The 12,642-nt window shown below is 43.4% G+C and overlaps 1 protein-coding gene across 4 annotated transcripts in view; it reads right to left on the bottom strand.

Moving 5' to 3' along the window:
* Positions 1–6,424: 6,424 nt before the first annotated feature.
* The window catches only part of TBATA (thymus, brain and testes associated), a 123,394-nt gene continuing 117,176 nt past the window's right edge, over positions 6,425–12,642 (bottom strand). For all 4 annotated transcript variants that reach the window (XM_075347261.1, XM_075347260.1, XM_075347259.1 and 1 more), the window contains 3 exons: positions 10,440–10,578; positions 9,354–9,406; positions 6,425–6,977 (listed from right to left, as the gene is read on the bottom strand). In XM_075347261.1, the coding sequence (XP_075203376.1) occupies positions 6,898–6,977; positions 9,354–9,406; positions 10,440–10,578 (272 nt within the window). In that variant the 3' untranslated portion in view covers positions 6,425–6,897. The remainder of the gene's footprint in view (positions 6,978–9,353; positions 9,407–10,439; positions 10,579–12,642) is intronic.

Raw genomic sequence — 12,642 nt, 5'->3', positions numbered from 1 at the left:
TCTCCAGTTCACACTAGTCTTTTCAATTCTCATTTTGTTCCTAAATAAGAACAGAATAAGGGAACTCATTGCAGGGAAGCATGCCTCCTAACTTTCAAAGATAAAGAGGAACAAGCTATGGGGCAAATTGTTAAGGTCCAGTCACACATAACGAGATCGTTACTACATCACAGTTTCCGGATCGTTGTTAAATCATTGGTGAGATTGTTGGTGAGATGTCACACAGTCATTTTCCCAATGACTTTAGTAACGATGCAGCAACCTTTATAACGATCTCGTTGGTCGTTGAGACCCTGTCACACAGCAGGTATGTAACGATTCCAACCTCGAATAGGGGCGTGGTATTTGACGCTGTAAGGCACGTAGGCATGCATATGCGTCGCCTTTTCCACACCCCTCCGCTCCGATTGGTGGCCAATACTGCGTTCTGATTAGGCAGCCGGCCTAGAAGGCAACTTTGTATCGCTTCATCCTTTGTCCCTTTTTGAGCCTTGCTTTGAGGATAGCACCTGCGACTTCAGCTTCGATCCAAAAAGCAAGCAAGCAATCAGGAACAAAGTACGAATCCTCAAAGCAAGGCTCAAAAAGGAACAACGCATGAAGCGATACCCAATCAAAATGCAGTACTGTTCTCAGCGCCAACCAATCGGTGCAGAGGGGGTGCGGAAAAGGTGATGCAACTACACGCCTATGTGTCACACTTTAAGTTCTCATCTAGGTCATTAACGAGATCGTTGGTAGGTGTCAAACATACAGATCCATCCTGCCCAGCAGAACTCCAACGAGCCAAAAATGGCCCAGGACATTCAGCAACAACCAACGATCTCACAGCAGAGGGCGGATCGTTGGTACGTGTCAAACATTACGAGATCGCTGGTGAAGTCGTTGTTGTGTCACAGAAACTGTGACGTAGCAACAATGTCGTTAGCAATCTCATTATATGTGAAGTGGCCTTTAGGCCATGCTACGCGACCTTAAACTTAGGAAGTGATAAGGCTTTTAAAGCTGTGTTCACAATACTCCTAATTCCTTCCATTGTCCTGTTAAAGGGAACTTGTCACCAGATTTGGTGACTATAAGCTGCGGCCATCACCAGTGGGCTCTTATATACAGCATTCTAACATGCTGTATATAAGAACTCAGGCAACGCTGTATAATGTAAAAATCACTTTATAATATTTACCTTACGGGCGGTGTGGTGCAGACCGGTCGGATGGGTATAAGGGATATACTGATGGTGAAAGGCTTCTCAATGTAAAAAAGGTTCATTTTTCAGGTTGGTGAAACAGATCTGTGCCAAGAGGGTGAAAAAAAAGACTGACCACTGACCACCTTTTTTTCTGTTTCTCCTATTCTTTTGTGTTTTACACTATTACTGTATTTACAAATGAATGGAGTATGGCAAAAGATCTCCATCTCACTTCTATATGAACAAGCAGCTGGACATTTTCTGGCAAATCATAAAGGAATCCCTCCAATATCAATGAATAACTTTAATCCACAGATTATAACTTTATGTTGAAGTAGACACATATCACACTGTTTACAATGCTATCTTGGACCATGGAACATACCTTTAATTTGATGATCTACTTACTACAATCCACCATGTGTGTAGGACCTACGTATGTTAACTACATACAGAAGGACAAAGTAACAATTGTGGAATAAAAAATTTGTAGAAATGCCACAATAATATTTATTATGTATCTTGAAAAGGTGTGTAATATGACAAATTGTAATTGTAACAGTCATTGATGGTTTCCTACTATGAAAGAAATTTGTATCTCAAGTGTAATTGTTTTTATAAAGCACGTGATGAAAAAAAGAGACTGAATAAAATTGTTTCAGTAATTTTTCCCAGTGGTTATAAATCCACGGTAAATTAGTTCTGGGTGCCGAAATAAGGTCTATATTAAATATGGAGCAGTGGTGTAGCTAGGGGTTCAGATCGGGTGGGAGTGGGCCCCCAACCAGGTAACCATGATAACCACGGTGGCGCAGACTAATCGTGGGTATAGAGGAACCTCGGCAGATGACACTGATATTACCACTATATGGTAACTATATAGAGGTAGATATCGGTGCTGCAGCACATACAAGAGATCACAATGCAGTTATAGATAGTGACTTACTGCTGACGTTCTTTCGGATGGAATTGTTCACCTTTTCCATCATTTCCATTTGCTCCAGACCGACATGACAACTTCTTCCAGCCACAACCCGTCTACAGAGATTACAACAATGACACATTTGACTTCTCACATTTCTGGCACCGTCCCCATCTAATCCCAACCTGCACACCTCATCCTGACATCACCCCAATACTGAGCCGCTGCTGTTTTATGTGTCCCTATTACTGCACCTGCTGTGTGGCACAAAAACTGTGCTCCTCTTACTGCCCCCCATAGTAATGCCACCACTGTACCCCCACATGGTAATAATGCCACTACTGTGTCCCCCATATATTAATGCCACCAATGTGCCCCCACATACTAATGCCCCCACTGTGCCCCCACATAATATTGCCACCACTGTGCCCCCCACATATTAATGCCAGCACTGTGCCCTTTACATGGTAAAATGCCTCTTTGTGCCATCTAGATGGTAGAATTGCCCATAGAAAATATTAATGCCCTGTATATGTGGCGCCCCTGCGGCTTCAGGCTCCACAGGGTACTGCACCTCACTTAAGGTGCAGTATTCATCCCGGATCCGGAGGAGGTCATTGCTGATAACCACCACAACCACATTCAACCAACACATAACACGGGGGTTCTGTCACTGGGGCCGGGCTAGGGTAGGTGCTGGGGTAGCCATCACGAGATATGGGCCCTCATGCCCTCTAGTCAGGAACCTGGGAGATGGGGCACCCACAGGGGGAAGTTAGGAGCCATCCTACACAAAATAGGCAGTCAGCACTGGACAGTGTCCGTGTGAGGTCGCACTTAGCAGGAGCAGGCAAACAACGAACAGTTTGGGGCCTGTGGTCTGGAGCTGGAGGCTCGACCCGGGTTCTTAGGAAAACAAGGGGAATCCCAGGGTTCGTGGGGAGTGCAGCAAGCACCCATGACCCGTTCCACGTCCCAGGAGCTGGGGTGGAGGGAGACCATTGAAAGGAGACTAAAAGAAGTGACCGTCGGTCACAACCTCTGAAGTATCCGGGATCGGCTGGAGCCCATCACAGCGGGGATTGGCACTTTCCAATGGCTGAATGTGTGAGCAGTGAGTAAAGAGACCTTAAACTGCACCGCTTGTGTCATCCCGTTACTGCCGGCGTCCATGCCATCTCGCCTCAGCGCTATCAACGTCTGAGAGACTACTACCACCATCATCCTCCCTGGGGCATAGATCTGCCTGTGGAAAGCTGAACCATCTGAGCTGCGTTGTCATCTGCCCCACCAGAGAAAAATACCCGCAGCGGCATCTAATATTGGCCGTACACAACAGATGGCATCACGAAGAACTACCCCCATCATCCCTATCCCCAGCCTTTTATTGACACCCGGGGTCATGGAACCGGACGAGGCCACCGCGGCGTCCCAGGAGAAGCACCGCGGCCCAGCGACAAGTAACCCCTGACCCCGTGGGTGCATCATATACGTGCCCTAGAAAAGTGCCCACATTTTGCTCCTAAAAAGTATTAATGCCCCCAGTGAGCCTGTGACGGTCACAATACCCTGAGTGCCCCTATAACAATAATGGTTCTTAAGTGTCCACTTAACATTTAATAATGTCCTCCATGTACAGCTTGTCTATACACAGTATGAAGCCCCTACACCTCCCCTATACACAGTATGATGTTCCCATAGCTCCTCCGATACACAGTATGATACCTCTACACCTCCTCCATACAAAGTATGATGCTTCTACACCTCCCCTATATACAATATGATGGGCCTACAGCTCCCCCAAAACAATGGTCCACACACTGTATAATGGCCACCACAGTGGCCGACACACTGATTAATTGTCCCCACAGCAGTCCCCACATTTTATAATGGCTTCAATAGTAGCCCCCCACACTCTATGAGGGCCCCCAAAGTAGTCCACACAGTATATCACAGCCCTCACATTAGCTCCCATACTGTAGAAAAGCCCCCCATTAGCTCCCACTCTGTATAATGACCCCTACATTAGCTCCCGCACTGTATAAAGGCTCCTCACACTGTATAAGTGTCCCCCCACACCAGCGGCATAACTAGAGTCCAGTGGACCCCGATGCAACATTAACATGTTTATGTCACATGTACGGGCCCTTACAACTTTCTAAATCCTATAAAGACATGTGTTTCACCCTCTTCATTATGTATTAATATCCCCCATCCTGTTATATATAGTATGTCCCCATCCTAGTGTATATGGGCCCCAAGCCTGGTGTATATTGGCCTCCAAAATGGGCCCCATTCTGCTGTATATGGACCCACAGCCGGGACCCATGCAAGTATATATGGGCCCGCATCCTAGGCCCGATGCTGGTATATATGGGCCCCCATGCTGGTATATTTGAGCCTCCAGCCTGGGCCCTGTGCTGGTATATATGGGCCTCCAGCTGGTACATATGGGCTCCCAGCCTGGACCCCATGCTGGTACGTATGGGCCCCCACCCTGGGCCCCATGCTGATATATATGGGCCCTCATGCTGGTATATATGAGCCTCCACTCTGGGCCCTGTACTGGTATATATGGGCCTCCAGCTGGTATATATGGGCTCCCCGCCTAAACCCCATGCTGGTATATATGGGCCCCCAGCCTTGGTATAGATGTCCCCCATTCTGCATTTAAAAAAAATAAATAAATCATATACTCACCTGCTCCAGCAGGTCTTGAGCGATGCAGTGCCAGCAGGACTTCACGTGCACAAAACATAAGAGTCCCGGAGCTTTGCAATGACGTCACCATGCTGGGACGCTGATGTCCTGCGTGTGCGCGCTATCATCAGCAACAGTGCAGGGAGATTGTGTCTCCTCAGCACTGCCACAGAGGTTAACTATGTTGGCACACTGTGCACACCGATATAGTTAACGGGGCCTGGGGCAGCCGCACCCTCTGCCCCCCGGTAGCTACTCTACTGGTTTGTAGTAATACTTCAATTTTGTGAGTTTAGATAAAATAAAAAGCTGCACCAGCCATCATGCAATGCTCAGACATCTAATCACTGATATTCTTTAAACATACTCTTGTGGAATACATGAGAGAAGTACAGAGGGAACAAGGAAAGCGCATCCAGCATCAACATCCAGATAAGGTAAAGTATAAAAATATTTTTTATTTTCTTGTGCCATTAAAATGGCACAAGATCCATGGAAAAAGAAGACGTTACGCATTTCAGACAATTGTGTCCTTATTCGTGCAATTTCTACTATCTCCATGGATATTGTACTATTTTAATGGAAATGAAATAAAAAATATTTTCATACTTTACCTTATCTGGATGTTGATGCTGGATGCGCTTTCCTTGTTCCCTCTGTGATTGCTGCCGACACCCATGTTTCCCTGCACCGTCAGATCCATGTGGCCTCTCCATCGGGTTCGGTGAGCTGGATATTGTTTTAGTTTTTCCTATTGCATGAGAGAAGTACAGTATTTCCAATGGTCGACTAAGGGGTACTTTACACGTTGCGACATCGCTAGCATTGGCTAGCGATGCCGAGAGCGATAGCACCCGCCCCCGTTGCACATGCGATATCTTGTGATTGCTGCCGTAGCGAACATTATCGCTACGGCAGCATCACACGAACATACCTGGTCGGCGACGTCGCGGTGACTGACGAACTATCCCTCCTTCAAGGGGGAGGTGCGTTCGGCGTCACAGCGACGTCACCGCGACATCACTAAGCGGCCGGCCAATAGAAGCGGAGTGGCGGAGTTGAGCGGGACATAACATCCTGCCCACCTTCTCCCTTCCGCATTGCTGTCGGGACGCAGGTAAGGTGATGTTTGTCGCTCCTGCGGGTTTACACACAGCGATGTGTGCTGCCGCAGGAGCGACAAACAACATCGTACCTGCGGTCGACCCGACATTATGAAAATGACCGACGCTACACAGATCACCGTTTTTCGACGCTTTTACGATCATTTATCAGCGCATCTAGGATTTACACATTGCGATGTCGTTACCGGCGCTGGAGGTGCATCACTAACTACGTGATCCCGACGATATTTCGGAAGCGATGTCGCAACTTGTAAAGCCCCCCTAAATCTGCACATGACTCCATTTCTAGAGTGGCTAAGGAGTGGAATTGGAATATAATCTGAATAAATAGACTAATATCATAGATCTGGTAAATAAGTGGTAAATAGTTAATTGACCACTTCCAACCATACGCTCAATGAAGAGTGCCCTCCAAAAAAAAAAAGGAAACATGGACTAGCACACAGTAATGTGGACCTGCTACAGAAGACATTGACAACTCTAGGTCGGAAACTTTCTTTATTTCAAAAGGAACACAGTTATAGAGAATTATGTATGTAATTTGTAAAGGGTCTTTTATGTGAATGAAAATGTTTTTCTATGTCAGCTGAATGTTTGCTGTAATTGGCTTTCTATGAGCTTTTCGATTTCCACTTTTGGGGATCCTACAACTTTAATTGTTGACAAGACTTGGCACAGTACTAAAGCTTATCGCTCTCGTTACTAGACATTTATTACGCTTCAAATTACAAATAAACAATGAAAAAAAGAGCAGAGAAGCAGATAAAAAATTTCTAATGTGAATTTTACATTAATCGGATCTGACAGAAATCCTGACAAATAGAACATCCAACAAGGGATGAAGAAGCATCTTACATGTTAACTGACAATTGTTTCCTGCATCTAACAAAAGACACTTAGAAGTTACAAGATGATAGAATAGCAGTTTCTTTTTTAAAGGTAGTTGTTTAGGGAAAGGCGTGTTATTCTTCAGCGTTGGGTTTGCTTTGGGTTTCATTGTCTGCTGCGTGTATCTGAAGAACTTCTGCAGTACCAATGTGCTCTGAAAAATATTAAGTGTTAGATCAGTGGGGTTAAGACACCAGGGGCCCATCACACAAACAAGCTACTGCGGTGCTCTACATTTCACATTTATCTTTTACACAAGCACTTGCAGATAGGGAGATTAGACCCCTTTATAATGAACTAGCTGTAGTACCCGGGCATTGCCCGGGATAGTAACTGTCTCTTTTTCTCTCTCCCAGTCTGTCTGTTTGTGTCTGTCTGTCTATCTCTTTCTATCCGTGTGTCTGTCTCTGTCTGTTTGTGTGGCTCTGTTTGTGTGTCTGTCTCTTTCCCTGTCTGTCTGTGTGTCAGTCTCTATCCATGTCTGTCTGTCTGTGTATATCTCTCTGTCTGTCTCTCTATCTCTGTGTCTGTCTGTCTCTTTACCCCTCTGTCTCTTTTTCCCCTCTGTCTCTTTTCCCCCTCTCTCGTTTCCCCCTCTGTCTTGTTTCCCCCTCTGTCTTGTTTCCCCCTCTGTCTACTTTACCCTCTGTCACTTTCCCCCTCTGTCTCTTTCCCCCTCTGTCTCTTTTCCCCCTCTGTCTCTTTTCCCCTCTGTCTGTCTCTTTCCCAGTCTGTCTCTTTCCCAGTCCGTCTCTTTCCTCCTCTGTCTCTTTACCCCTCTATTTCTTTCCTCCTCTGTCTCTTTTCCCCCTCTGTCTCTTTCCCCCTCTGTCTTTATTCCCCATCTGTCTCTTTTCCCCCCTCTGTCTCTTTCCCCCTCTGTCTCTTTTCCCCCTCTGTCTCTTTCCCCCTCTGTCTCTTTGCCCCTCTGCCTATCTTTTTCCCTGTCTGTCTCTGTATCTCTGTCTCTTTGACTGTCTCTCTCTCTGTCTCTTTTCCTGTCTGTCAGTCTCTGTCTGTGGTTATGTCTGACTGTATCTTTCTGTCTCTATCTGTCTCTCCACCGACATCTTATTAACTCACACATAAGCTTCTTGTACTAACAATTTATTTTGTTAATATAGCAACCACTCACAGCTGCTATTAATAAGCTGTAGCTCCTATCTCCATTGACTTTAATGGAGACAGGATTTTTGGAGTGTAACTGTAAAGCACGGGTTTCCTGTCAAAACATAGTCTATGACGTTCCCTGAGTCATATAGGGTGTCTGTGCAAAATTTTGTGAATGTGAATGCGACTGTGCGGCTTCCTTTAGCGGACACACATACACACACACACACATACATACATAAACTCAGCTTTAAATATTAGACGATGCTAAACTGTAATACTAGATACCTCGACTTACTTTGGTTTTTGTTAAATGAGAACTACAACACTTCCCCTAGATACAGTGGACATAAAAAGTCTACACGCCCCTGTTTAATGGCAGGATTTTGTCATCTAAAAAAATGATATCAGGAAAAATACTCATGTCAAGAAGAAATATTTCAGAACTTTCCCCCCCTTCGATGTCACCTTTAATCTGTATAATTCAATTGATAAACAATCTGTAATCTTTTGGGGTGGTAAAAGAAAAATAAATAATTAATATAATGTGATTCCATAAATTTACACACCCTTAAGCTAAAACCTTGTTGAAGTACCCTTTGAATTTATGACAGCATTCAATCTTTTGAGTAGGTGTCTACCAGGAAGACACATCTGGAATTGGCAACTTTTTGCCACACTTTCTTGAGAAGCCGTTCTTTTGTTAATTTCTAGGTATGCTTAGGGTCATTGTCATTGTAAAAGGAAACATTCCTCTTCATCGTTATTTTTTGAGCTGACACTCAATGTTGCATAGTGACAGCCCTGAAACCTGAAAGATCTGGAGAAAATCTGTATGGAGGAATGGGCCAACTTTGTCATGAACTACAGGAAACGTCTGACCACTTTAATCGCCAAATATTCCATTCTGTTTTTCTATTGTGTCAAATACTTATATAATGCAATAAAATGCAAATTAATTATTTGAAAATCATACAATGTGATTTTCTGGAATTTTTATTAATCTGTCTGTCACAGTTAAAGTGTACCTATGATAAAAATTACAGACCTCTGCATTCTTTGTAGGTGGGAAAACTTGTAAAGTTGGAAGTTTATGAAATACTTATTTTCCTCACTGTTGGGTATGTCAAATCTTATTAACTACAGGGCAGATTTAGAATCAGCAACAATACCTGAACTAAAAACAGGTTAAATATCTCAGGCTGCAATTTTCTTGTTATAGGTGACATTAAAGGTGAAAAAACGTTCTGAAATGATTATTTTTTATATGATTTTTACGTGACAAAACATTTTAACAGGAGTGTAGTATTTTTTACATCCACTGTATCATTAATATAAACAATAGAAAACACAGGCCTAACACATCATATGTTTATATTTAAACTCCAGTGAAATTGCATCATGACTCTTGGTTGGTTACCTGGCTTGTCTTCTTCAGGAACAGGCTCTGGTCTCTGCTTGTGAATGGACCTGCTACTCATAAAAAAATGATATAAGAAACATAAGAAAACTTATGGCTTATCACTAACCATACATGATTATATTATGGTTCAAAACCCTTTTTGCATGCATCAAGTTTTCACTATTGGGACCAATGACAGGATCTAGCTTTATAGGAAGGTGTTAATTGTCAGAGTGGTCACTTGTCACATAGCAAAGGTCTATTCCTGGGTGAAATGTACAGTTCCCAAATCAAAAAACATGTTCATGAATAGTGCCCTCCTAAGTTGCACTATACTCAACCATCCTATATACCCGACCTTCTCTGCAACCCTGACCGGAAGCCATTGTCTACATGATCACATTTTATATGCTGCACTAAATGGACTGGATACTTTATAGAGTATACTATACTGTCCAGCTCATGTAGCTGACCCTTTTCTGTAAAGTGGTTTTCACTTGTCGCAGCTGTTCTTAGATGCATTTGGTCATACAATTATACAGTATGACTGTCAGCTTGTATAAAGAAGTCCACATCCATAGTGATCTAAAATCTTTCCCATTTTATTTCTTTCAAAAACTTTCTTAGATGCCAGCTCCTCTAGTCAAGAAATTATTGGGGCAGCTACATCTCTTTTTCAAGACTACATGGTTTATAAATACCTCAGTTCATATAAAGTGACACTTATAGAGCTTGACTAGATAACGCAACTAGATAATAATTGTAACACACTCTGAAAAGTCGCAAAAACTTGAAGGTGTGCAAAAAAATTGTGACTTTTGGTATTTTCACGCTAGTTTTGGCCAGCTCCACCAAAATGCAAGAAGCTGAGGCAGGACGCGGTATGATGCCACATCTTGCCTAATTCACGATGAGCCGTGGTGCACAGTACATCAGCCATATTACTCCAGTCTCTGACTGGGATAAGATCTGTGGTGAAGTGCACTCCTCTTAATGATTCAGATGGCTCTGACTCCAACCAGCACCCTCATTAAGACTGGTGTGAGCAGCACCAGTCTTGATGAATCAGGGTCTTAGTGAAATTACCTAAGACAAAGCTTGTACCTGTTGAGATTTCTTCTCTGTAGGAACTCCTCTTTCGTCAACAGGCCTATGTTGTTCTGGGTGTAGAGTTTTTCGCCCATGGATTCATGATGCATATTGGCAGTAGCTGTCTGTATCATATTCATTACTAGGTCTTTTTCTGCAGGAAATGATAAAAGCATTCAATTTGGAAACTCGTTCGTCTTTCAGTAAAAGAATAATTCCCATCGTCTTAGATGGCTAATATTTTAAAGTGTTTGTAAAAACAACCAACTTTGCTATGTAATTCTCATTACAAATTTTCTCTGTTCTAAAGATAACAGAGATGTTTTATTTTATTGTTTACAGCTTCATGCAAGAATGCACTGGTGATCATACAAGGGCAGTGCTTACAATGACTTTCCAAAAGAGCTTGTAAGTGCTGTTCTAAAGCTGGCCAGGAGTACTGGAGTGATCTGTTAGTTTCAGAGTCTCTTTGCTTCTTATTCTGCAGAGGAAAAGTTGCTTAATATCTGTCTGAACTGTTCATGAAACAGGAACGCATTCCCCCCAGCAACCAGTAAGCCAGTGGGCTGGAGAGTGGTATGATCCTGCACTAAGAACATGATGATAGCCCTGTAAGTAGCATTAAGTAAATATTTTGATCCTAAGTTTTTATATTTGTATATCTTCTTATATATATTATAACGCAACATGTGACTGCATTCAGTGCAGACAGAGCTGTAACGTAATGAAGAATGTGCAATGTATAAAGTATAGATCAGGGGGTCTCAAACACGAGGCCCGCAAACTGCATATGGCCCCTGAGGCTGCTTCTTGCAGCCTGCAGGCACGTGAACCCCTTAACAATTGCAGCCAGTGCAGGGGACACAGCTATACCAGTGGCAGTTGCTGGCCAATCAGAGGCCAGCAACTAACGACATAGACCGACGTCAGCTGTTTGCCTCTGACTGACTGGCAGCTGCCACTGGTGTAGGTGTGCAGAGAGTTTGTCTCTGCGCTGCACCGCCAATACTTTCAATTGAAATAAAGTGCCGACGGCGGTAACCCCCTGCACCGGCTGCAATTCTCAAGGGGTCTGTGTGCCTACAGGCCACAAGAAGCAGAAAAGTAGATGCCAAGAGAACAGATGATAGGTGGCAAGAATTATTTTATATGTGTATATGAAGAACAGCACAATAGGGGAAATTATGACAGGATAGGACATTGTTACAAGAAGGAGTCCAAGGACATTACTACAAGGGGACAAGAATAAGCTCATGACTATAGGATGAGGACAAGGAAGGTCACATTACTACAGGATGGGACATTGCTACAAGAAGGGGACCAGGGAAGAGGACACTACTACAAGAAGAGTGCCCGGATGGGCCCATTACTATAGAATGAGGACAAGTATGAGCACAATACTACACAATGGGGACAAGGATGGGCACATTACTACACGATGGGACATTGCTACAAGAAGTGAACCAGGAAAGAGGATATAACTACAAGAAGAGTGCCCACATGGGCACATTACTAAAGGATGAGGACAAGGATGAGCACAATACTACAGGATGGAGACAAAGATGGGCACATTACTACTGGATGGTGGCAAGGATGAGCATGGTACTACAGAATGAAGACCAGGATGGGCACATTACTACAAGATAATGACCAGAATGTTCAGAAAAAGATCCAAAGGTGTACAGAAGAAAAAATCATATCGCCAAAAATATCAGTTTGTCCTGAAAAGAATGCGGACCCCCAAATTAAATTTTTTTCTACATGCGGCTCATATACCCAGCCGAATATGAAAAACCTTGCATAGACAATTACACAACATTAGCCACCTAAACGATAAAAGAATAAGACAAATATTAGCATAAATGTAAATTTTAATTATGACACAATGGTTATACAGTTAGGTCCAGAAATATTTGGACAGTGACACAAGTTTTGTTATTTTAGCTGTTTACAAAAACATGTTCAGAAATACAATTATATATATAATATGGGCTGAAAGTGCACAATCCCAGCTGCAATATGAGAGTTTTCACATCCAAATCGGAGAAAGGGTTTAGGAATCATAGCTCTGTAATGCATAGCCTCCTCTTTTTCAAGGGACCAAAAGTAATTGGACAAGGGACTCTAAGGGCTGCAATTAACTCTGAAGGCGTCTCCCTCGTTAACCTGTAATCAATGAAGTAGTTAAAAGGTCTGGGGTTGATTACAGGTGTGTGGT

This window comes from Anomaloglossus baeobatrachus, chromosome 5, assembly GCF_048569485.1.
Source record: "Anomaloglossus baeobatrachus isolate aAnoBae1 chromosome 5, aAnoBae1.hap1, whole genome shotgun sequence".
Lineage (NCBI taxonomy): Eukaryota > Metazoa > Chordata > Amphibia > Anura > Aromobatidae > Anomaloglossus > Anomaloglossus baeobatrachus.
This window is presented reverse-complemented; position numbering and strand designations above follow the sequence as displayed.